This window comes from Gopherus evgoodei, chromosome 3 (assembly GCF_007399415.2).
Source record: "Gopherus evgoodei ecotype Sinaloan lineage chromosome 3, rGopEvg1_v1.p, whole genome shotgun sequence".
Taxonomy (NCBI): Eukaryota; Metazoa; Chordata; order Testudines; family Testudinidae; genus Gopherus; species Gopherus evgoodei.
In genome coordinates this window covers 29,330,721-29,358,321 of record NC_044324.1, presented here as the reverse complement: position 1 = coordinate 29,358,321, position 27,601 = coordinate 29,330,721, and the positions used below count along the sequence as shown (strand labels likewise).

Here is a 27,601-nt window from a genome sequence, read left to right as displayed (position 1 = left end):
CAAATCATCAACATCACATGTCAGAATATACAAAGTAAATATCCTTAAATCAAACTCTAATAAATTCTCAAGCAGCTCTTTTCTTACTTTGTCTATTGGTAAATTTAGAATAGTATGGATGGGAATATTTTTTTCATTGGTTTCTGTGTGTATGGTCAAATTGAAAAAAATCTAAATCTAAATTCTTCCAAACTTAAATACGTTCGTTAATGACTTGGATGATGGAGTGGAGAGTATGCTTATAAAATGTGCAGATGACACCAAGACTGGAGGGGTGGCAAGCATTTTGAAAAACAGGATTAGAATTCAAAATGACCTTGATGAATTAGAGAATTGGTCTGAAGTCAGTAAGAGGAAATTCAATAAAGACAAGTGCAAAGTACTACACAATGCACAGGTAGAAAATGGGGAATAACAGGCTAGCCAGTAATACTATTGGAAATGATCAGGGGGTTACTGTAGATCACAAATTGAATGAATCAACTATGTGATGCAGCTTCAAAAATCCCTACATCGCTCCAGGGTGTTGTATGTAAGTCACGGAAAGTAACTGTCCTGCTCTACTCAGCACTGGTTAGGCCTCAGCTGGAGTACTGTATCCAGTTCTGGGCACCATACTTTAAGAATGATGTGGACAAACTGGAGAGAGGCCATGGGAGAGTAATAAAAATAAGAAAAGATTTTAAAAACCTGACCTATGAGAAAAGGTTAAGAAAACTGGGCATGTTTAGTCTTGAGAAAAGAAAACTGAGGGGGGTACTGATAACAATCTTCAAATATGCTAACAGCTGTTGTAAAGAGGACTGTGATCAATTGTTTTCCATGTCCACTGAAGATAGGAAAAGGAAAAAAGGGGCTTAATCTGTAGCAAAGAAGATTTAAGTTAGATATTAGGAAAATCTTTCTAACTATATCTGTAGTTAAGTTTTAGAGTAGATTTCCAAGGGAGGTTGTGCAATCCCCATGACTGGAAGCTTTTAAGAACATATTGGAGAAATACCTGTCAGGGATGATCTAGGTTTACTTGGTCCTGCCTCAGCACAGGGGGCTGGACTTAATGGCCTCTCAATATCCCTCCCAGCCCCACCTTTTTATGATTCTATGCAGACAATTAATTAGATTGTTTTTTAAAAGCCTGTATTGGGTTTCTTTAAAAGTGGTGTTTGCTTCCTTGATAACAACAGAGTTCAACTCAAATTTGTTCAGTCACAATTCAAAGAAAACTATAAGAGCCAATTTGTCCAGGAACTTCACACGATTGACGTTTACAAAGATAAATGTGGAAATGGAGTGGAAAAAAGAACCCCCAAAACCAGAACCCCTAATTGTAATTGTGCAAGAATCTAAAGAACCATCCTCCTGTCCAAAAGTTTCTGGGAACATGAGATACTTTTCTGAGTCAAACTGACACCTGAGTTCATGGACTCCCTGGAGTTCTTCCTTTCTATATTAGTGGATTTAAAAAAAATTTTTTTTTTTTGACGTGTACAGGACCCAGGTCAGGCCTGTGCACTATTTAAGACCTTGAGAGGAGGAAGAAATGTGTTTAAAAGCCTCTCCTAAGAGCTCAGAGGACTTAAGTGGCACACAGGCCTTGTGCTGGGCCTCTTCACCCATCTGTCCCTACTACCTGCAAAGGAGATTCAGCTTTAATATTATTATTGTTAATTATCTGTATTGTGGTAGCACCTAGGAGCCCTAGTCATGGACCAGGACCCCATTATGCTAAGTGCTGTATAACACAGAACAAAAAAGTTGGTCCCTGCCACAAACAGCACACTGAATTCTGCTTGCAGATCAAATGAAAAATCAGAGAGGTTACATAGATGTAAATGAAAGCAGAATTTCGTTCACTGTCTCACAGGGATATGAGATCTTCCAGTGGCAGGCCTGGAAATGTGGGCCAAATTCTGTGGACAGATAACTGCCATTGTGTCTGCTGGCAGAATTGGAAACTAACCCTGATCCTCCTTGGGAGGAAGGAAAGTCAACTTCATCCTGGAGTCAGCACACACAACTCCAGTGAAATCAATAGTTTTGACTCTTAATTCCAGCACTATGTTTGGCTCAGCCATGTTCCTGTAGCACATTTTATCATGTCAGCAGGGAATGTCTCAGTAGAATCTGGTATGAGTTTGTCTGTTTTCTTTATATTTTGGTACAAGAATTATGCTTTAGAGGGAAAAAGAGAGAGATCTTAAACAGAAGCTATACATCTTAGAAGAGGAATATATGAGACAGACTAAGCTATGGAAGTGCAGACTGAATAATTTCAAATCAGAGAGCTAAATCTTCAGATGGTGTAAATTAGCATAGATCTGTTCAAGTCGATCTGTGCCAGTTTACACCAGCTAAATATCTGGACGAGAGTTTACTCTGACATCACTGGGGTTGTAAATGACAGTAGAATTTTGCTGTAAGTATCCTGTTTTTTTCCTTAAGAAAAGAACTAGGGATACTGTAGCACCTTTGAGACTAACATATTTATTTGGGCATAAGCTTTCGTGGGCTAAAACCCACTTCACTGGATGCATGCAGTAGAAAATACAGTAGGAATACACACACACACACACACACACACACACACACACGCACACAGAACATGAAAAAATTGGTGTTTCTTGGATTTCCAGAGTCCGTAAGCCTTATCTGTTTTCCCCTTGATGTAAAGTATTTTATTTCAGACTTCACTGATTTATTAATAAATATGAATATGATAGCAATAAATACTTAATATGGTATAGTTCTCTTCATCCTCAATGATTTAACTAGTCTGATCAGCCAATTAAATTAATTACAGTCGCACAAACAGTTTGAAGGTTATCCATGTAAACTTCAGCTACCTTACACTCTACCATATTATAACTGTTTGTATACTTTCATCAGTTCTCACAAGACTGATATCTATTGTACTAATTCTAGGAGACATAATTTCCCTCTAACTATTTGTTCATTTCCAGTGTTTAACATGAAGCTTATCTGTTATAAAAGGAATAAATAATGATGAAAATAGTAAATTAAAAGAAAGTTGAGAAATTGACAGCGAAACCCAGAAAAAAAAAATCTCTGAATTGGTTCAGATGGATGAATTAATCCTGATCACCTGTAGATGGTGCTATAGTGTCAAATAAGAAAAAGAAAAAGCTCATCAAGGACAAAGATCAAAACAACTCATTGGACACTGACCCTCCAGAGGAACATTCTGTATCCAAGCAAGCAGTCAGGGCCAACCAGGGTTCATTACAAAGGTTGTACATAAAGTCAGCATTTCCTGTTTCTTGACTAGGCTGGTTTAATAAATTATTATCCCAGCTGATAGAGTTATTGACTTATTCTGTATTTGAGCCAAATACCTGGGTGGAGCAATAACTGAAAGGAGTAAATCAGGAATGAGAATACCAGTGTACATTGAAATGAAATGCATATGATTTCCTTTTTAAATCTTCAAAGCCAGAGAAAGGGGACTTTTTTAAAACTCAGAGCCACAATCACTGCTATTTAGGCTGATGAAAAGTCTTAAAATTCATAGGGCTACGTCCCTGATACCTTCTAGTTCCTGAAGTCAACAGGAGTTTTGTCTGAGTAAACATCTGTTTGAAAGGAAGGGATATATTGTAGTGGAAAACAAAAAACCCAAACCCTCAACTTTGGGAGGTATAGTCAGTTAAAACAACAGCAGAGCAAAAGGAATACAAAGGGGGAACCCTTACTTGAGCAAGCTGAATTTCCACTTTCAGGCCCATCTTCTGTAAAAAAGCAAAGTATAAAATAAAACTTTTACAAATTATTAATATCAAACAAATAAAATAGAAATATGTATGTACATTCTGCATCACAGTCCAGAGATGGATATGCAGCCACAGTGGGGCCTCACGAATTTGTACTATCAACTAAGGGCTTCGTTCTGCAAACACTGAGGTAAAAGACAAAATTCCCATCTACTTAAATGGTGAAGTCGAGCATTAAAAACACCCTGCAAATGACAGATTTTTGTGAATTAGCAAGCAAGGGCCCGATCCTCAGATCACTGAACTCAGTGGCAAAATGCTCCTTGATATTAATGGCGTATGATCAGGCACTAAACGTACAACATGATAATAAAAAAGCATTGTGATGGGGGAAGTAGTACAGTTGATAGATGACAGACAGACCAAATGCATCACAGAATATACTTTCTATACAACACTGAAAATTATAGGTTAGTCTTAAGTTTTAAAATATTGAATAGTAGACTAATAACTGTACTATGGTACTATTTCTTTGTAAAAACAATGATAGTCTTGCTATATGAGACCTCTGTACAGCTCTCTGCTATTAAATCTTGACTAAGAAGCAGGGGGAGACCTCCGTTTGTGTGTCTGAATTATAAAATTTGTGGACTGGTGAAAAGTAGATAAGTAAGAGTCACCTGTACTGATGACAGAGGTAAACATATTTGTTGAAAAATGTGTTTAATTCAATCAATATTTGGATTACATAAAGCTATGCATTCACTTAAGGTTGTTTGAATACCGAACCTTTATTCTTTCATGAGCTCTGATTAAAAGCCCACGGTCTTTTCTTTGACTTAACTGATCAGATTCATATTGTTTTGTATTAGGAAAAAAGTAACTTGTTTCAAGTAATCTAATAAGAATACTAGTAACAATGTATAGGACCAAATACATCTTTAGTGTAACTCTGGTGAAGTCAATTAAGGCACATTGGTGGTGAATATTATCATTACCTGCATATAGGACCAGATCCTGCTAAACACCCATTTATTTCAATAGTGAAGGATTGGACCCATAGTTCTATCCTCCTGAAGGATCCAGAAACATTTTACAAACTATGGTACCATTGAACAGTCTGAACAGACACTCCTAGGCCAGGAGGGAGTTATCTTACAACTCCACCACACCACATTCATTTTTTTTCCAAATTATACCAGATGTATCTTTTCTGAACTGAATCAAAATTACTACTGTCATCTTTTAATACAAATAGCTATTCCACATACAGTGCCTCCTACCAGACACATCATGTTTTATCACTCACATCCCATCACACTTGAGTAAAAAGTATTAGCAACACCCACACTAAATCTGCAGAATACTATACAACATCTCCTTGCAGGTGGTCAATGACCACGGTAAAGAAAAGCAGCTAGGCAAAAATAAAGGATGATGATACCACTACACTTGTAAAACAAATTAAAAATAAACCAGAGAAATGGTGAAATTTCCAACTTTTCCTTGTATGGATTCAATATGGATCCTGCTATTAGGACACACTCACATCACATAAAGGGAATAGATTACATATTTCCCATCCTTTGCTTCTCTGATTCTGTGATTCATAGTCCCATAGATTTTCCCCTCCCTGATATTTTAATAGATTTGCACATAAAGCAGCAAAAAGCCCTGGCATATAAATTGCTACTTACGAGTGAGAACATCACTGCTGAGCAGCAACAGCAGCAGCAGCTGCCAGAGCTGCGGAGGGCCCATGGTGAGCACCGGACCCTATTGCTGCTGTCCCCTCAGTTTTTCTCCTTTCTCCCTTCACCTCCTCTACCCAAGTTTCAGGGAGAGAATGAGCCTCTCACTTGGACCTGCATTTATATAGTCTGTTGCAAGCAGCTGAGCCAAATGGTTTAGAAAGTGCAGAGCAAATTGCAAAAGGTCCAAAGGTGAGAGTCCTGGATCCTCTTTGCAATTCTGCAGAAGGCTAAGCCTGGGCTGCGAAGGCCCCAGAATGCAGAAGAAGACTGAACATTTATCTGTGGTAAATGATTGTGCCACTTCAATTGTATTTTTCTTTCTTTAACTGAGTTTTAACAGCAGAAGATAATATTCCAACAAAAATGGGATTTCCTCCTTTTAGCAAGAAATAAAGTAAATCATGTAAATTACTGCTGGGAAAAGCTAGCACTACAGAATTTGAATTAGTATGGAGGCTGAGAGGCTTGAATGGTACTTATACATGAGAGTAATTAGATTGTGGTATAATTTAGGCATCTTCTCTTTACTTAATGTGAACATGCTGTCATGTGGCCAGAAGAGGCAGAACAATCAATATTACAGATGCCCTTTATAGGGCCAAAATTTGCTTCATACCTTGCTCAAAAGCAGATGCATTTCAGACAGGCTGGTAATATCCAGGCACAACAAGCCATATCAAATGTTGGGATTAGAAAATTCAGTATTCTTGCTGGTTTCAGTTAGCCCAGATTATTAGAGTTCATCTCCTTGTTGGTAACAACAACAAAGAAATGAGAGGTAAGGATAAGAAATGATCATTGTTATTCAGAGAACTAAATTAAGGAAATTCAAAAAACTGTACAGTATTCATGAACATTTAAGTGCATATTAGAGCTGGTCAAAAATCAGAATTTCCATCCCTTAGGGAATTCCAATATTTCGGAAAAAATTCCCAAATCAATATGAAAAGCAATTTTTTTTCAGAGTGGAAAATTCCCCAAAATTCAATTCAGTAATGTGAGAATATTTGATTTTGACATTTCTGACCACAATGAAAAGTTTTGATATTCCCAAATCAAAATATTTCTTTTTCTTTTGTTGAACCAAATCAAAACATTTATTTTTAGCTTGGATCAACAGTAATTTGGGTTCCCCTAAACTGCCAGGGTGCCTCAGGGGAATTGTAAATCAGGTATCTCACGACTTGACTCTTCTCTGTGGGGTAGGCTCTGTTGCTAGATTAATATCCCATGCAGGGCCGGCTTTATGACCCGCGGGGCCCGACTGGAAAACTCGGTAGCAGTCCGGGGCTTCGGCAGCACTTCGGTGACGAAGGGTCCGCTTCGGGTTTTCTGCAGCACCAAAGGACCTCCACACTGCTGAAATGCCGCCAAAGAGCCCCAGAAAGCACCCCCCGCCACTGAAATGCCACCGAAGACCCCTGGAGCAGGGCCCCGTTAGGCGCGGATGCGGAGGCCTCTTCGGTGCGGAGCCTGATTCCCAGGAATTGAGTGAATTGGTTTACTGGCCCTGCTCCCATGATATATTATGTTCACATAACTCACATGATGTACAGTGTCAGTTCAACCAGAAGGTAGGTAGTGCATCATGGCAGATATAGTTCAGTCAGGGAGCCCAGCTCTGCCTTGACGTCTCTGGGGTTAGGATTTCATCTAAAGGCACTTGGATGGGCAAGCCATTTTGGTCAGACCAGAAATCTCATAAGAACATAAGAACGGCTGTACCGCGTCAGACCAAAGGTCCATCTAGCCCAGTATCTGTCTACCAACAGTGGCCAATGCCAGGTGCCCCAGAGGGAGTGAACCTAACAGGCAATGATCAAGTGATCTCTCTCCTGCCATCCATCTCCATCTTGACAAACAGAGTCTAGGGACACCATTCCTTACCCATCCTGGCTAATAGCCATTTATGGACTTAACCACCATGAATGTATCCAGTTCTCTTTTAAACGCTGTTATAGTCCTAGCCTTCACAACCTCCTCAGGTAAGGAGTTCCATAAGTTGACTGTGCGCTGCATGAAGAAGAACTTCCTTTCATTTGTTTTAAACCTGCTGCCTATTAAGAACAGACCTTCCGTGATTTGGGTTGAAAACACCACAAGAACATCATTTCCTACATATTTCTGTTTCCATTGCTGACCTTGTCTAGTACCCCTCAGATCCATCCAAGTATTGGAGAAAAGCATTTTTGTTTTCCAAAGAGCCCATTGTGACCATTGCTGCCCCAAAACACAGAATGGCCTGTTGCACTCTTTCTACTTCGAAATGTGACTGTACCGGAAAAACAACTATATGTGTTTTGTGCATTCAGTCATGTCTGCCTTTAATGACGCATATAGATCTTATTACTTTTTAGTCCACTTAGCACTACACAGCTCTGGAAGAGTGAGAACTCTCTGGATTGCCGACCATTAACAGGATTGTTAATAAATTCTACTGTATAACCTCATTTTCTTCACTGAGGATTCCAGTTGTAAATCAGAGCAGATTGTTTAGACAATGGGTTGGATCAGTATAAATGAGGTCCAAATTTGCCCTCAATATCCCGCCTCAAACCAGCATGTATGTGACACACTTGCATTATTATTAACAGTGGTAGTAGAATTACCAGAGCACCTAGGAGTCCTAGTCATGGGCCAGGATCCCATTGTAACCTCACAACAATATATGCTACAAAATGCTACAACACTACATTGAATCCCTGTCTCCTAAGACCTAGACTAGTGTCCTAATGACTGGCCCATCCTCCCTTGCCGTCATGCTCATATAACGTTCCTGGGGCATATAGCTTACAGGGACCAGTAATATCAGGAAAGGATTGCAGGTTTTAGATACCTTTTAATGTAATGTAACCATTAGAAACAAGAAGGAGGATCTAGCACCATGTAACCAGCCAGGGATCAAGACTACAGTTGGGGAACATCTGCATTAAAATATTTTACACTCTTGGTTCAGCTGTTGTTTTTTATCTTAGATAAGAGGCAGAGAGACTTTTTTTTTATAAGTTATTGATGAAATATATGGAACAGAAGAAGAAAACTATTATCTTCTACGTGGCATTACCAGAAATGATAGTCATAATGAAAGAAACATTAAGAGATAGACAGCAGATTTCAATGCTAGGTGGAGACTGAACTTTAAACAAAATATAGAACAGATCATAAATTCCTGTAGCTTTTGTCATTACTGGATGACGAAATGCTACCTACTATGCTTGACTGTTTGAGGAATCAGGGAGCAGGTAGTTATATAATGCCTGCATCTGTAATTTTCACTCCATGCATCTGAAGAAGTGGTTTTTCACCCATGAAAGCTTATGCCCAAATAAATCTGTTAGTCTTTAAGGTGCCACTGGACCCCTTGTTGGTTTTGTGAATACAAACTAACACAGCTATCCCCTGATACTTGACACCAGGGAGTTAAGGTTAGTAGTAATGATATCAATAACCTTTCACTTATAGGTTGCCTTTTTACAAGCAACCGTAGTGAGTATTAGTCTCAATTCAGTTCCTAGAGGACAGAAATTGACAGCATAAAAAAAATTACTGTAACTAGCACTACTTTGCATTCCCACCAGAGGCCAAGGATCAAAGGGCCATGGGAAGCGAACTGTCCTTTCACTCCTAGAGAGGTCCCTAGCTAAACTGAGGACTTAGGCCCTGATTCAACAAGGTTGTTGACTTTAGGCTTGTGAATAGTTTTACTGAATCATGGGACTTGCTCCTGGGCTTAAAGTTACTCATATGCTTAAGTATTTTGCTGATTCAGTAATCCAGTTTATTTAACCAGAATTACAAATCATATGACTTAAAAAATATTTAAAGAAGGAAAAGAATCCTAGAAATTAGTGTCAATCAAAAGTTCTTGAAAAAGCTAGGGACGTCATAGATTACCTGTCTAAAACAGGCTGCATACAGCCAAGCAGTGTTTTTATTGTCAAGTCATTAGAATGTAATTAATCATTAAATTATATTAATTATATCCAGCCTTTATATACAGCATAACACTCCACATCAGGAAACTGCAGCATTTTGTAGCATATAGTATGCATGTGAATAAAGGGAGAGGCACCAATAACATACATTTTCATTCTGGTAGCTCATTTAAAATGTGCCACAACTTTATTAGCGATTCCTTGATAATAGTTTACTGCAGGAGATGTCTTTTCATATGGCATTAATAATAATGCTTCAGTGATAAACAATAGAAAGCGACTGAAGAATTCACTCTGTCGAAGTGACTTTATTTGTAAGGCCAGTACACTCTCTTCCTTCAAATCCTTCCTAAAGACCCCTTTCTATTGTGATGCCTACAAAAGATTATCCAACCAATGATGGCTATGTTGAGAGAGAGATTTTTCTTTGCATGTATTTTTTAAAATAATGTTCAGTTGATTTTGAACCATCAAGTTGTGAAATAGAGCCGCTTGATTTAGTTTTTTTACCATTGTCTTCCCTTCTCTCAGTTGGATACTGATCCAACAACTTTTAAAGTCAGTTGAACTTTCACTGATTCACAGATTTTAAGGGCAGAAGAAACCATTGTGCTCATCTAGCCTGATCTCCTGCTTGAAGCAGGCCATAAAATCTCACCCAGTAATTCCCACATCAAGCCCACTTATTGTAGTTTAGCTATAAAACATCTTGTAGAAAGACACTGGCTTGATTTAAAGATTTCAAGCGAGGGAGAGGCCATCACATCCCTTGATAATTTGTTCCAATGGCTTACTGCTCTCACAGTTAAAAATTTGCATTCTGTGTCTAGTTTGACTTTGTCTAGATTCACCTTTCAACCTCTGGATCTAGTTATGTCTTTTTCTACTAAGGAATCATCTGGTATCAGAAATCTTTGTCCTATGTATGTTCTTATAGACCAGAAACAAATGATCTCTTAACCTTATATTTGATAAACTAAAAACATTGAGCTGCTGAAATCTCTCGCTAGAAGGCATGTTTTCCAGACCTCAAATAATTCTTGTACCTCTTTTCTGAACCATTTCTTAATTTTCAACCTCCTTTCTGTTAAAGGAGGTTGAAAAATTGGACAAAAAGCCTGGACACAACATTCCTGTAACAGTATCACTGACACTATATACAGAGGTAACAGCACTTCCCTACTCCGATTCAGTATTCCCCTGCTTATACATCTGAGCAGCAGTACTAACCCCCTTAGCTACAACCTCGCAATGGGAGCTCATGTTCAGTTGGTTATCCACCATACCCCCCAAATCCTTTTTCAGGGTCAGTGCTTTTCCGAATGCTATCTCCTATCCTGAAAGTGTGGTCTTCATTCTTTGCTCCTAGATGTATGACCTTGCTTTTGGCTGTATTAAAATACTTATTATTCAGCTGAACTTAGCTTATCTGGCAGTGCTGCCTAATGGACAGGACATGGGACTCAGGAAACTGGTTTTATTGCTGGCTCGGTCACTAGCTTGCTGGGTGACCTTGGGCAAGTAATTTCATTACTCTGTGCCTCAGTTTCCCCATCTGTAAAATGGAGTTATTGGTACTGACCTTCTTGATAAAGTGCTTTGAGATCCTACTGAGGAAAAGTGCTAATAATTTTTATGATTGATTATCATTATTATATTATTATTATTATTAACATGTAATTCAGATTATTTTGTATAACTGACCTATCCTTAGCATTATTTACTACTCTACCAATTGACTTCACTGAGTGTTAGATCAAGTGCCTATTGCTTGCTAAACACTTTTGTTGTGTCTTGTTTTGAATTAGACTCTAACCTCGTGCGGGCTAGGGCTGACCTTTTTTGACTGCCAAAGTAACACAATAAAAAGATGGCCTGTCCCTTTAAGGGCTAGGAGGCGTGGAGCTAATCAGCCCTGTCCCATCAGCCCCAGATGCACTATAATTTATTAGCTGCTTCCCAGCCTGAGTCGGGGGGCAGCTGATGCCTAATGGGCCCTATAAAAGGGCTGAGAGAGCTCAGTGTGGGGGAAACACTGTGGAGGAAGGGGGGGAGGGGCGTCTTATGGATCTCTGAAGCAGAGTCTGTAAGTACTTCAAGGAAGTAGCCTGAGAGTCAGGGCTCAATCTCAGCATATAGAAGATGGAAAGGTAGCCCAGAGGGGCTGAGTCAGTGGGAGGAACTCCCAGGGAGTAAATATGAGAGTTAGGGCTGTAGGGATTTAAAGGTAGCCCAGAGATATTAGGGCATGGAGCTGCAGCAAAGTACTTGAGGATGAGGGGGAATTAGTCATAAACCCAAATGTGTAAAAATTAAATTGTATCAGAGTTTTATAGGGTACTTCATGGAAAGTGAAGAATTTCATTGCACCCAGCATCTCATTATGGAACTGTATTTCATCATTAAAATAACTTTCTGGTAATTAATTGCCAAAAACCTCAATGTTTATATTGTGAACCACCAATATAATTTGCATATTCTGCTTTTGACTTTACAAGATATTATATGCTATAAAAGAATAAAAAAATATTGCATCTATGCAACTATCAATACTGTCTTATGAGAGGCTGTTTGGGGCTACATAGTAAATAGTGAATAATCAATCTAAGGTAGAGTGTTGTTGCATATATTTCTTATGCACAGCCTCCTGGAAATAAAATATGTGATTACATGAGTAGCAAGATGCCAAAGACTCAGAAGTTCTTTGTTGTTTGTTATTTTTAAGGTTGAAAAATCACATTTTGGACTTCAGAGAGGAAAAACCAATAGTGCCACTTTTCAGTCTGTGTGGATTATCAGTTATTTGTGTTTTGTTAGTGAAGTCTATACATCAAGTGTAGTAAAGTGGTCTTGCTAGGGATAACTGGGTTACTCAGATTATTATGGGATGGAGCCATGCCCACCTATCCCTTATCTGCTTCATAGTTAGTAGTAATTCCCTATCCCTCACTCTATTGTGGTGCAGCTAAACAAAATGGCAAGTTCCCAGCCTGAAATCCTATAAGTAAATTTATTTTTGTTGCAGTGAGCAATCCCTTACAAAATCATGGCTCATACTGGATAGTTCCTCAGCTTCATAAACCTGGGGTTCATCTTTGATTCCTCCCTCGTCTTCCTTTGCTTCCTTCATCTAGGCTATTACCAAGTCTTGTTGTGTCTTTCTTTATCATATTCCAAAAATCCAACCATTCTTTTCTGTCTCAATGGGCAAAATATATGCCCTGGCTCTGGTCACCCTCTAAAGTAATTAGTAAAATATTTTCTGTAGTCTTTCCAAATCCCATACAACAGGGATGAGCAACTGGCAGCCTGAAGGCCACATCTGCCCATTCAGATGATTTTATTACCCACCACAGCCTAGCATGGGGGCAAGCAGCCTGGTAGTTCTAAGGCCTAGAAGGGGATCGGGAGGGCCCTGCCTGGGTGTGTGTGTGTGGGGGGGGGGACGTGTGTGTCATGTGATGCTGTGGCAAGAGCCAACAGGATGGAGTAGGAATCTGGGCCCAGCCCTGGAGGATGGGAACCACCTCCAGAGTGAGGGCAGGGCAGGTTCCTTCTCCAACCGCTCCCCCGCTCCCCCCCACGGGGCCTCCCACCTCCTGGGACCTTCCCCATATCATACCATCTATGGTCAGGATTTGACCTCCCTCCCCCATGTTACAGCCCCTGGCCTGCCAGAGGGTTGTAATGGATGTTGTGGCCCTCTATTACCTTACAGTTGCCTTTCCCTGCCATCTGCTATGGGTCAAAGGAAATCTGTAGTTCTAAATTTATCTGAGGCCATGGACCATAATACAATTGGATTTGTCCTTCTCCACAGAATGAGTTTGATCCCTTGCATTAGACAAATTGAGTTAGCCCACTGAAACTAATTTGGATAAAGAAGCAGCCAGGGGTGAAAGTAAGATAGAAGACTTACCGGTACGGGGGCCCAACTGGAAGGGGCGTGGCCTCAGGCAGAAGGGGAGGGCCTGGGGTCAGCATCCTCCAGCCAGCCCATCCACACTGCCTGGCCCATGCCAACAAGAGTCCGGCAGCAATTTAAAAGGCCCTGGGGCTCCAGCCACTGCTGCGGTAGCAGTGGCGGTGGCTGGGAGCTCGGCCCTTTTAAATCCCCGGTCTCCGGGTCAGCTACCCCTTTTACACACACACACACACCGCCCCCCCCTTTGGTGGCCCTGCCAGTAGGGTCCCTACCTGCCAGGCTGCTGATGGGGGTGGGCTGAGGAGAGGGAGTTTGGCGTGGTGGGGGGCAAAAGGGACAGTGATGTTAAAGCACTGCCACTGCGTACGGCCCGGTACTGGCAGCCATTTCTTACTGGTATGCCATACCATCCCCTACCTACTTTCATCCCTGGAAGCAGCAGTCATCTAATTAGAATGAAGCAACTCTCTATGTAATTTGAATACATTTGGAAAAAAGCAGCATCTGAAATCAACACAGGTAGTTACAAAAATTGTATGGATGAAACGATAATGCAATTGGTTTGTGGACTACTGTCCTTCAGGATCTCACTCAACATGAGAGATCCCTTTATTCAGAAAAATAAGATTGGTATCTCACTTGGAAATCACTTCTGGAGTTGTACTGTGAGCATATGGCATCTGGAATGGCCATGTCTTTATTTGTTCACCACCACAAACTCACGTCCATTTCTGGATACACACTTCCCCACAAGCCCAGGTGTTTCCAAATTTGAGGTTTAGGTTCAGACCCATTTCTGATATTAGTTTGTTTTAGCTGATGTTGGAAAATCCACACTATTCTTGCAAAGACACACTCCTTTGTATAGTCAGATAGAATGATGGCAAAAACAAACTTGCTGTCGTTTACCCATTTTGCATGTGTGTGTGATGACATCATGTAGAGCTAGATTGTCAAAACAGCTCAGATCCAGTTTAGAGATCAAAATATATGCCCTGATTTTTCACAATGGGGCTGAGCTATTTTGAAAATCTGGCTTAAATTTTGGATGCTTGGAAAATCAGGCTCGGAAGTCTTTTGAAAATCTGATCCTTAGAGTCTGACCTACAAAGATCATAGAGACCTAACCTTATTGCCAGAAAAGCCAGAACTCCATTAACTCAAGAGATAGATACAATTGTTTTTGAGCTGAAGAAGCAGCATTCTAGTTCATGTTATGATGGGGTGTGGATGATTTTTATACATCAGTCTGTCTACAGCACAGTGATTCGTTACAATGGTCTTTCTTCAACTGAACAAACTTTTTAAATTAAGATAAGCCATAAGCGACATAATTAGAGTTTATCTTTTGATAATAGCTAGGGCTGTCAGACAAGAAGGGAGAACATTCTGTTGTTCAAATGTTATTAGTAACAAGAACAAACCTTCCATCAGCTCATCCTTTTTCAGTTATTTGAAAACAGGTATACTAAAGGTAAACAGAGCACCTACATATTTATTTAGTAGGAAAGAGCCAAAGCTTTCAGAATTATGTTGATTCAGTCATTTCAAATTTGAAGAATAAATGGATTATTGTGTTACATAAAACTTATCTTGCCTTGTTGAAAAACACTGTTATTTTTAGAGAAATATGAACACTGAGACAGATTCTCTGCTGGAGTGAACTGATGGGGCTATGCTTGTGAGGATCTAGCCTGATACTTTTTTCTTGATAACAATATCAGCAAGTCTGAGATTTATGGAGCCAGTTTCTTAGCTCTTTAACTGTGCCCATAAAATTTGCAAAGTTATCCATTTTTTCACTTGCAAAATCTCATATTTGCATAGCAAATAGAAAATTGTGTTTCTAAATTCTGTTTTTTCCTCCATCGCTAGCCCCTGTTCACTTTCTAAACTGTCTCGCTGTCTGTTTTCATCCAGTTCATTGGGCTCAGCTACCATCTCTCCCAAATTTACCTCTTCACACTAGAACTTTCACCACCCACCCTTTGTCTCATCTTCCCCAGTCTGTCTAGTGTCTCCTTTTGCACGTTTTGCTAGTACATGTATCAAAGCTTTTCATCTTTCAACTCATGCCCTCTCCTCTTCTCCCTACTGCCTTTCTCTACTACAGCACAATGCTATAGACCTCCTTGTCAACGAGGCTTACAAGTTTGGTGTCACTTTTGACTCCTCCCTTACCTTCTCATCCAATATCTAAGATCTTGCTAAATCCTGCATAGGTGCCACAGTACTGTAGTCTCCTCCTCCTGTTCATTTGTATTTTACCAGTTCCATCCTATCCAGACTTCCATTGCTTGGGGCGTTTTCCACTCCAGCTGCTCTCACCAGAGCACCTGCCTCCTGTAAATGGTTTCGTATTCTGCATTAAGTACAAGATAATTGTACTTGCCTTCAGAGTGCTTCAGAATTCTGCTCTCCATGGAGCTCTCCTCCCAACTGCAACCCCACTCCTGCAATCTGGTGTGATGAGAGCCTAACACCAGCACAGCGGCTTCTTTAGGGTTTTTGACTGAATGCAGGGACTCCTAGGCTAAGACCATCCTTGCTGTTGGTAAATGGCACACAGCCCAGGCAAGGTGAGTATGGCTTACTCATTGCTGAATAGGGCTGTTGGGGTCATGGATGTCAGAGGGGAATGGATGAGGTAGAAATGGAGGCTTTTATCCATGTGGAAAACTTTTATGTGCTTAAAGTTTTACACACAGAAAATTGTTAAGTGTTTTATGTTTTTAATGTGGGTCTAACTGTTTGCTTTCCATCACTCACCCTCATAACTTCCCTGGTCCCCTTGTACTATTCCTGACTCTGGACCAAGGGCACTCAGTGCAACTCAGAGCATGGGGAAAGTGCAAAAGCAACTTTAAACCACCATTGCACTTCCTCAATCCTAGGTCCAACCTGCACTGGGCCACTTCCTTTATTTCAGATTAAGCAGAGCATCAAAGAGAATAAATATAGAGGGCCAGGTATTCCCCTGCTTTAGGACAACTTTGTGCTGCTCTACCAGCACAGAGCTGCTTTAAAACCACTTACACTAGCCACAGAAGGATCTTCCCTATGCAAGGGGATGCTAGAAGGAATAGATCTGGCACAGCGCTCCTTTGCCAGTGCCTGCTCTGAATGTCTCTAGACAAAGCTGTGAAGAACTTCACAGAGACCTGATACAGCAAAGTGTATGGACAGCACAGTAGCAGATTAAATTCACTGGTGACACAGCAAGGATATGCAAATTGGAAGGAATAATCTGAATTTCTCATACATTTTACTGGGTTCTAAATTAACTATAAAAATTCAGTAAACATACATGCCTGTAACTGTGTCTGAACAGTTCAGTGAAGACCTCTGTTTAGTGTGCAGTGTGATGGAAGATAACATAGATGATACTATAATGGCATTATATTAATAAAAAAACAATTATATAGAATCATAGAATATTAGAGTTGGAAGAGACCTTAGGAGGTCACCTAGTCCAATCCCCTGCTCAAAACAGGACCAACACCAACTAAATCATCCAAGCCAAGGCTTTGTCAAGCCGGGCCTTAAAAACCTCTAAGGATGGAGATTCCACCACCTCCCTAGGTAACCCATTCCAGTGCTTCACCACCCTCCTAATGAAGTATTGTTTCCTAATATCCAATCTAGACCTCCCCACTGCAACTTGAGACCATTGCTCCTTGTTTTGTCATCTGCCACCACTGAGAACAGCATAGTTCTATCCTCTTTGGATGTCACCCTCTGGGATACCACATTCAGTTCCTGTTATCCTGTCTCAAAACAAACATTGCAGAAATAAAGGGGGTTGAGAGACAAGCAATAAAAATAGTCAGAGGCATGGAAAAACATCCAGTCAAGAGAGATGAACAAGATTAAGTCTATTTGTGTTAGAAAGAAATCAAAGAGGAGGGTACAGGATAAAGGCACACACAACAATTAATAATATAGAGAAAACATCAGGCACTTCTATTCACCCTTTCTCACATTATGAAAATGAGGGACCATTCAATGAAACTGAAAGTTGGCAGTGAATTTGAAACTGAAAAAATGAAACATGATGCCCAGCTGGCCTCTTGAACTAGTTGCCACAAGATATTATTGAGGCCAAGAGAATAACAGAACTTAAAAAAAAAAAGGGACTGGACATTTACTAGGATAATGAGGATATCCAATGTTTGGAAAAATATATATTTTCATGACTAGGAGACAAATGGAGATGAGGAAGGAAGGTTTTTCTATAATGCCCTTCTTAAGGGCTTCTTGCATCCTTCTCTGAAGCATCTGGCATTGCCCACTGTTAGAGACAGAATACTGGTTAGAGGAACTCTGTTCCTGCATGGTAATTTTCATGTTCATGTAATTCTAATTTTTTTTTGTAATTCTATTTTTTTTCTTTGAATTCATAAGACATGGTTCTAAGAGCGTTTGAGTTTATCTCTATTGGGGAAAAAAACAGCACTTCTCTACTTCTCATATACTTATTTTCTAGTGACTTAAGTGGAATTACATATAATTTATCTGAGAATGAGAACAGAGACAGGTTCTTGACATGCGAGAAGGAAACATTTGATAGTTATAGAAGGAGAACTTGATACTTTTCCAGTGGGATAGAAAATTAAGCTTGGAATGGGAGGTCAGCTTACAGATGCAGTAGTTAACATTTCAGTTATTCATTTTGATGTGTGTATTTTTCAGGAGTTAGTATTAAGATGAATATTGAACTCTAATTATTTAAGACTTAAGATCTGAAAGTAGCTGTTGACTTTTTCTGATGAATAAACTCTTTGGTAAGGAATTATTTTGGAATAGGGTAAGAAATAGGCTTAATGTTTCCTTCATATTAGCGTTGCAGTTTTTGGCAAAATGGTACTACTATGCAGTGAATTAATTAGGAGATTGCTGAAAACGTAGGGTGATTATTCCTTTGTTTTCAGCTGTACGATAGATCCATGGATTCTTTACACAAGGATCTTTCTGTTTGACTAGTTTCTAGTTTACATTTATACCTAATGTCAAACATTAACCTGAAAGGTGAAACCCCTTATTGCAACATCATATAATAGTTTCTCAGAAAAGTTGTGGTTGTTTTTATAATATTACCCCAAAAGATCTGAGGAATGCTGTATCTCAAATTAGAATTGTATCTAATTTCAAAGGCTAACAGCTAAATAATGCAGAATAACAGATTGTTCAACTAATAAGATACATAAATATTTAGATCAGCCCTGCACCCATTTATCAGTAGTAGATGCACCATTGTGCCAGGCAATGGACAAACACACAAGAAGATATAGGAGTAGGCTTTCAGAGAAACAAACAAGAGTTAGGTTTCTAAATGCCATTTATGCCTTTGAAAATCTATTCCACAGTCTCTGCTCGAAATCTAATTTGATATATGAGGCTACCAGTGCATGTAAGATCTTACACAAATAGAACTCCCACTGACTTCAGTGGAAGCTTTACCTGAGCAACTGTTGCAGAATGTAACCATCATACTTTATTTTCACTTGGGTTACTAATCCAAGGGTGTTTTCCATTATATAAAAATAAATGTACTTTGAGTCCTGCAATAATTGTCTGATTAAGATAATTATGATACCGCAGCTAACAAACATTGATGTCAACTGTAATAACTGGGCATGTTCCTTCTTTGGATATAAATTGAGAACCCCTCTTTTAAAATCTGTAAAGCCTACTTCTGGCATGTTTGAGGAAATTGGCATCATCTCACTCCAAACAGGAAAACATACACTTTATGATACAAAGGAATGCCAATATATCACTAATATTTGTAGCATGAGGAGTGGACTAGACAAAGAGAATCAGGAGCAACCAAATTTGGTGTGACATTTGGAGCTCAGGATTGCAAATTGATGGCAAGGCTGCAACCAGACACAATCAGGCCTTTCTGCATGTACTGCTGGCCTCTGTATATGCTCCATAGAGATCTCTTGCTAGCAATTCTGCTTGTTTGCTATATCACTTAAGATGAATGAACCCATTCACCCCAGTATAGAAGGCCTAGAGTTCAGACTCCTTTCCTGGAAGCCCCATATTATGGTCTCAAGTGAAGGCTGAATGGTTCCTGCGCAGAGGTGAATTTCAGCCACTGTATGAAGCCACATATGGATCACCCAACCCAGTGATCCCTAGAAGCAAGATGAAAGCCACACCCATTGGACCCCTCTATGACTTTTCTCCCATGCAGACTGCTGAGCAGTTTCTCAATAGTGAGGCCATCACTGAGGTAGCCAGACTTTTCTCTCACATTCCTGCTCTGGCTACAAACTTACTGAAACATTACCTGGCATTTCCTCTATAATCTGTACCATTATCTTGTGACACCGACATCATATAGATATAGATATAAGGGAGTTTAGCAGAGACATTGAACAATAGCAAGTGACAGCAAAAGTCAACAAGTTCTGTCAGCACTTTAGAAAATCAGGTCACTTATTTTGATCTCTAAAGAGGGACTTGGGAGCCTAACTTTACGTACCTATTTTAAAAAAATCTTGGCCTTGTTAGAGAACCACTGATTCATCCCCTGTAACTAAGGATTGTCCCCTTATTTGTATTTTTCAGGCCTTTGTCAGTTTTAAGGACACAGGCAATTGGGTTTTGTACTCACCATAGCAGTTGGAAATTATTCTACAGTCTGTTGCATTTTTTTCATGATGGAGAATCTTTGATACACTCCTTATTAGGGAAAGTTTATCCCCAGTATCTGAGGTGAACAGAAATTCAACACCAGCAGGCCACTACCTTGAAGTAACCTCAGCTGCTGGACTGAGCCTAGTACTGCTGGTGCCAAAGCACAAGCCTCAAATACTCTTTATCTCAACTACTTGAGAAACAGAAGCTACTTTTATTATTACATACCTATCGACGGTTTAACTTCACTGCTTGTTCTCCTCTCTATACTGTCCATTATTTTACTTTCTATTACTCTCGTTATATCTCCTCTGTAAATAAAATAGTCCCAATCTTTTAAAATCTCCCCGTATGGAGGATCTACCTTCCCATGTCTCTGCTCAGTTTTGTTTTCGCTTATTGGAATTTTCTCTTCCCTTCTATGTCTTGTCTGAAATGAGATTCAAAGTGAATAAAATATTCAAGGTGGAAGGTAGCATTGACTGGTATGATATTCAAATACGTTCCTTTTTTAATCATATTGTAATAGTGGAATGAAGGCGGTATTACTATTAAGAAGCTTGGATGCAAAGGTCATCATAGACTTTTTTAAAGGGGAGGGAGGGAGCTTTAGCACGCCCATTGTGGCCAACAGTACGAGCAGCTCAGGCCCTTCGGTAGTGCAGAACAGCTGGATATAAAGGAGGAGGCTGGCATACGAAGACCATGTGTTCCAAAAGGAGAATGTGGCACTGACAGGGGTGCCTAGGTTTCAAACTCAGAGACTGAGGCGGCGGAACAAAACTTTGTGTAATGCAGACAGCACACCAAGTTTGGTGTGGGTCCTTGGAAGGAGCAGTCAGTGTTTGGCTGAGATTCTGTACGAGCCCTTGGAAAGAGGCATAGGCTCAGAATAGCTGTTTTGTGGGAGAAAGTTATGGTTCCTTACCTGAAAAAAAGGGTACAATCCGTGTGCCATTGGTTCCTTCTGCTGTCTAGGGAAACAAGACTGGGGTACATTTTGAAAATAAACAAATTACGCTAAGAAAATATCTGACTCTGTCACTGATTTCTTTTCCAAATGGAAAGCAGATCTGTAAAGCCTTGCATTTCTTCTGTTGCTTAGTTAAGGGGCAGTAATACATTCTATAAAATTATTCTTTAAACTCTGTCTAATGCAAGCTAAGATCTTAACTCATCTTTTAAACCACTACTACACACTGGGCAAGCATCTACAATGAGATGTCCTAAATAACGCCTAGATCTTTTTACTGAGCTGTTTAGTTCTTTCTACTGTGCATTATCTTGCAACTGTCTACCTTGTCTAATGCTTAGTAAGTATCAGAGTCTGCCATGGAATGAAGTACAGTAATTAACAGGTTTTTCTTGTACTACACACAGGAGATAGTATAGAGTGGTACCAATAAGTATGGGCTTTGCCCATCTTTAATATCCTATCTTGAATTTGTACTATCAGTACAAAGGACATTCTCAGAAACTATGGACATTTAAGCCAATGTCTTCCTTCAGTTATTTCTGTTTCAGTTCTAAGGGTTTTTTTCAGTGATTAATGCATGGGATTCAGATATTTTTTATCAGTGGAATACAAGTAATTACAGTTGTCATAATTATTATTATGAATATTTTCTTAGGTAAAGCCAAAGAACTCAATTCTGAGTTGTGTCCTAGTTGACCTCAGCAGAGCTCGGGAAGAGGTTGGGGAGCAAAGGGCATGGGATAAAAAGAAGTAAAATCAAAGTGAAGAAATTTTCCATAATAGTGTTAGATAATGAAGGCATAAAAACAAATAACCACATTTTGATAAGTTATGTACTTAAATCTACCAGCATTTTGCAATTGATAAAACTATAGATAAAAAGATTCTAGACTGAACAATGAACCTCTTAGGGAAGCCATGCCAGGCATCTTACTGTGTCATTACATTCCATATTCACAGAAACGTGGTTATGATATGCATGTGGCATAACTAAGATATACTTTTATGCAAGATGGCTCCTGTAAGATATCATTGGAAAGGTTATGATTTACTGAATGTGATTATCCAATTTGTATGCATGTCATTTCTGTATCTAAAGCTAGGAATATCAACTATGTAACAATTACAACTGTGTGTGTATTTGAGAGAGACCCACCAGAAAACCAGCCATCACAGCCTTGATGGGCCATTCAGAAGATACAATAAGACTGTGAAAATACTTATCTCTCTCCTTTCTGAGAGGCTTCCTGGGACATAGCTCTGACACTACTAGGTCAGGTGATCCTGTTACCTGATACAAATACCACCTTGGACACTGCTGGCACTTTTCCTCTGTATGGGGCTGGGAATCGAACAAAGGATTCCTGCCTTAGGGAAATCCTTTTTAAGGGTTGGGAAGGGGGTTGATCTGGACTCTCCTCCATTGCCTATCCAAGAAGAAGGACTGCGGGGAAAAACCTGAAGGGACAAAAGAACTAACCTGAAGGGAAAGGCAGGGGTGAGTCCAGACTGAGACAGTGGTCCAGTCTGTAAGAAGAAATAACTGAAACTCTGCATCCTCCATAAGTCAACATTTAGGGTGATAAATTATATTTTGTAACCTGTTTCTTTAGTAAATCAAGCTTAGTTTGACTGTGTTTTATTTGCTCAGTAATCTGCTTTGTTCTGTTTGCTATCTCATATAATCATTTAAAATCTGCCTTTTATAGTTAATACATTTATTTTGTTTATAACATTACCCAGTTTATGGAATTCATATCTGGGGGGGAAAAGGTGGGGCAAGAACCCGTGCACATTTCTCTTCACATTGAGGGAGATGGTGAATTTTTATCAGCTTGTGCTGTGCAGATTATTCTGTACAGTGCAAGACAGTATTATTCTGGGTTTATTCCCCAAAAGGAGTGTTCACATAAGTGCTGGGTGAATCTTCTCGCACAGAGCTGACTTCAGTCTGTGTCTGCAGCTGGGTGTGGCCCTGCCTCTGTGTGTGTGTGCTGCAAGAGGCCGGAGAGCCTAATTCAGCAAAACAGGGAGTGGGTTTCCAGGCTGGTAGAGGAGGAGGGGCTCAGTGAAATCCCAGTAAATACCTGAGACATTCCAAAAGCGGGGTCCAACCTGTTATAATTACTACTAACACAGTCCCACCCACAGCTGCAAATGATATCATAGACTTCTGGACAGTCACAAGAATGTTTCATGACCTAGAAAATTCAGTGAAATTTATTGTTACTGTATTTATTACCATAATTTTAACTTTTGCAAATCCTTTTAAAACATTAATTAAGCCTCATAACACCTCTTTAAAGAATACATTGCCATTTGACAGGAGTAAGTTGAGTGCACAGACAAGGCCAACAAAAGTGACCCTCTTTTTGGGTGCTTCAGGATTTGGAAGCCTAAACTGAAATATCCTGGGCCTGATTTTCAGAAGTGTGGAACAATCAAAATGTGATTTGCATTCAATGGAAGGTACTGATGTTCAGCACCTTTGAAAATCAGGGCCACAGTGTCTCAAGATGGGCATCTAAAAATTAATGCACCCAAAATCAGAGGCCAATTTTGACCTAAGTGTCTTCCGAAAGGTGACACAGTGAGCCAGTGGTACAGCCAGAACTAGAGCCCAGCTGTTCTGACTCCCACCCTCTTTCTGTAATCTTTACATAGTCATTCCTTACTACATTCCATTAAGGATCAGGGCAAAATTTATAATTTTCATTGTTTTGGACTTCGTATTGCTTTTGTTCTTTCTAGAGAACAGTTTACCCTCCCTTAGTCTTTAATGTACATCTTCTCATTTCCCTCAATACATTGCACCTTGGTAGCCTTCCAGGGCTAAATAAAATTAGAGTGATTTCCATTCACCCCCTAACAAGCCCCACACATAACTACTGTGTATAACTAGTTACTGCTGAGTCATGTGAGGCAACCTGTTGCCCTAGGAACAGTCATTGGAGACACTTCAGGAGAAATCTTTAAAAGTGTCCAAGTGACTTAGGAGCCTAACCCTGATTTTTCAATAGCAGCATGGTCACAGGCTGATTCCCAAAAGTATTTAGGATCCTAACTCACAATGAACATTGTTAGGGTCCTAACTCCCCATGGGCCTAGACATTTTTGAAAAGCCTACTATGTGACTGACTATCTGTGTCTTTAGATGCCTAAATACCTTTGAAAACCTGGCCCTTAGATGTCTAAGCTTCATTGAAAGTCAATGAGACTTAGGCTCCTTGATCATTCAAGATTTTTTGAAAATGTTACCCCTCTTCCTCTTAGGAGAAGTTAGAGGGTGGGAGGTCAAGTTAATGTTTCATAGAAAAATAATTTGGTTTTATTTCTGACTTTTGTATGTTTATGTCACAACCCTCATATTTTTAAACATATAATTAACTTCCCACAAAAAACTACCACCCTTAGTCATTGTTGAGGAGGTAGGCCGTGCCCAAAATATTGAATGGACCATAAAAATCAAACCAGCTTTATCGTCTTAAATGTGGTCCTTCTAGCCCAGGCCTGAAGTACACTTGCATTTGGAGGAGATCAAATTGCTGCTGACCCCAGGCTGTCAGTTCACCTTAAAGAAGCACTAAGTTGATATGTAGAGGTTATTTCCTTACGTAAATTATAAATGTAAGGCCATTAATCCTTGGTAACAACTGAAGCATGCAGACCAGAAACCAGCACTGATTCACGCATAGTGACGTTGCCAGATCTAAGAGTGTTGGACGTCAGTCATATATGAGCAAGAAAAATCTCTCTCACAGGTCATGCGTGTCTCTTCAGTAATTTGCAGCTGTGCACATTACAATCTTAGAATACAATCTCCTGGAACTTAAAACAAAACTAGAATCATCACTGCTAATAACTACAAGAAAAATGATTTTGCTGACCTCCACGGTTCCCTGTACTCTCACCCTACAATGCTGAGTATTTGCTCCAGACTTGCTAACTCTTTCATTATGAGAAATGGTCTGGAAACTATTAGACAAGGAGGATGACTTCCCAGGCTAATCAGTCCCCATAATAAGGTTGCCGTCACAACCCCTGGGCAGGGTCACCATTCCACTGAAAATAGGATAGAAAAAATATAAAAACATAACAAAGAACCCTCCCCACCAAACCCTTTGCTTATAGTGCCTAGAACAGTTTTGCAGGGAACCCTTCCTACGTAGAAAAAAACAGCTCCTGGACTCCCTGTAGCAAGGGTCATTAACAAGTAGGTAACCATAGAGGTAGAATTTTCAAGTAGGTTCAGCTGAAGAGTTCAAGGTCTCTCCTGAATTGGAGAGAGAAAGCCAAGAGCACTGCACCCAGATACAGGTTGCAGTACACACTGAAGAGATGTCTCAGTAGTAAATCATGGAATCTTTGAGAGTTTGAATATATTCACATGACTCTAACAGAGTTGTATAAGGAAATATTAACTGTTTTGTATATCTGGCTGGAAAATGAGAAAAAAGTCATTAAAATTGTCACTGTTTTTCACTTTTTGTCATAATTTTGAAACTCTGAGTCCACTAATCTTCAAACAGTTAGTTCAATTTTTTCTTTTCCACTTTCTCCAGGGAGAAAAATGGAATCTGCACTGTACAAAATGAAACCAGCTTTCCGTGATTTTTAAAAAAAATATTGCTTTTAATGGCTATAGTACCATTACATGAATAACATCATTTTTACCACTTCTTTATTAATTATTTCCCTTTGAACTGTGATCAGTGAACCCAGATGTCTGAATGTGAGGAATTTTAGCTGTGGCATCTGGATCCTTCATAGACTGCAAAAGCAAGTCTGCTATTGGCATCTAAACTGCATCACTCTCTTTCAAAGAACTAATACTGCTTTTGGCTTGGTATGTTACTGGAACTTCTTTAATGAGAAGCCTGTTTGCTTACATTTTGAATTAGGAATACTCTATGAACTTTGGATGAAATCTTATCCCTACTGAAGTCAATGGGACTTTTGCCACTGACTTCAGCAGAGCGAGAATTTCATCCTTTTTGCTTGTGGCTATGCCTGCATTGCAATCAAAGATGTGATTTGCTGCACAGGCTGTACAAGCCCACCTGGGGACCCTATGTACATAGCTGCCTTACTAGACTTTGCTGAAAGCTCTGCTGTCAGATTTTCATTGCCATTGTTTGGTAGATTCAGGGGTGGCTCCAGATACCAGCACACCACACGCGTGCCTGGAGCGGCAAGCCACGGGGGGCGCTCTGCCAGTCGCTGCGAGGGCGGCAGGCAGTTTGCCTTCAGCGGCATGCCTGCGGAGGGTCCACTGGTCCCGCGGCTTTGGCAGACCTCCCACAGGCTGCCGCCGAATCTGCGGGATCAGGGACCTCCCGCAGACAAGCCGCCAAAGGCAGCCTGCCTGCCGTGCTTGGGGTGGCAAAATACCTAGAGCCGCCCCTAGGTAGATTAAAGCTAGCACAGCTATGCCTCCTGAGCTGTAATTGCATTTCCAGTTACAGTGTAGACAGGTTTTGTTCACAGGTAGAAAATTATAATAGATCCTAGGCAAAGCTCTCTGCAGACTTTGAACTCTAGGTGCCTTTTTGGCTTTTTCAGAAAAACAAGCTAAAGGGGAAAGATTGTGAGAAAAAAAATCGGTGGTTGTTTTGGTCTTACCTTTTCTACATTTTCCCATATTGCAGTGGGACTGGTACCAGCACATGCATGGCATGTTGCCCTCAAACTGCACATAGACTGGGAGACTGCAGGTAAAAACTATATGAAATTCATTGATCCTGGAGCATAGGTTGTAATCAGGGGCATGTGCAGAAATTTAACTCTGACCCCAGCCTCAGGAAGAGCTAGCTCTTCCTGCCCCTGCCGGTGCCAGCAGGAGCTTGGTCTTCCTTCCCTCCTCCCGTTCCACCCCGGCTCTGGCAGGAACTAACTCTTCCCTCCCTCCCTGTTCCCCGGCTCTGGCAGGAGCTTGATTTCTGCCCCTCCTCCCTGGCCCGGCTCTGGCAGGAGCTCACTCTTCCTTCCTCCTGCTCTTACCCAGCAGGAGATCGCTTCCCCTACCTGCCCCCTGCCAACATGACCCCAAGGCCAGACGAGTTCTGTGCCCCTGAAGATTACTGGGGGGGCACCCTGCTTGCTCTCCCCCCCACCGTTGTGCACACTCCTGGTTGTAATTGGTCTGGCTCCATTTGCTTCCCAACCACACCTCATCCTTCTCACTTAAAACACAGTCACATACACCATGATGCCATAGGATCCCCTAGCGTAAGGTTTGTACTTCTGACCCCTCTGATGTGGAAGCTGAATATTTACAATGAAAGAGGCATTATTAAAAAGAGAAAAGTATTGGACCCAGATTGTTTGGGATTCTGATTCATCATACGAGGATTTAGCAGATGATTGAAGAGAAAGCAAGACACATGTCTTTTACTACAACCTTTGTGAAATGGATACATTAATAAATAGTGTAAAATAACAAACAGTAAGTAAGTAATAAATAGTAAGTAAGAAGAAAATAAGGTGATAAGTAACAGTTAGCATAGATATGTCAAGAAAAAATCATGTCAAACCAACTGAATAGCTTTCTTTGACAGGGTAACACATCTTGTGGATGCAGTATATATGGTATATCTTGACTTTAATAAGGCTTTTGATATTGTTTTGCATGA

General features: G+C 40.2%; 1 protein-coding gene across 1 annotated transcript in view; it reads right to left on the bottom strand.

Moving 5' to 3' along the window:
- Positions 1-5,489, bottom strand: part of APOB (apolipoprotein B) — a 61,360-nt gene extending 55,871 nt beyond the window's left edge. The window contains exons 1-2 of the mRNA XM_030558431.1: positions 5,426-5,489; positions 3,711-3,746 (exon numbers count right to left, since the gene is read on the bottom strand). Of these exons, the coding sequence (XP_030414291.1) occupies positions 3,711-3,746; positions 5,426-5,489 (100 nt within the window). The remainder of the gene's footprint in view (positions 1-3,710; positions 3,747-5,425) is intronic.
- Positions 5,490-27,601: the final 22,112 nt, after the last annotated feature.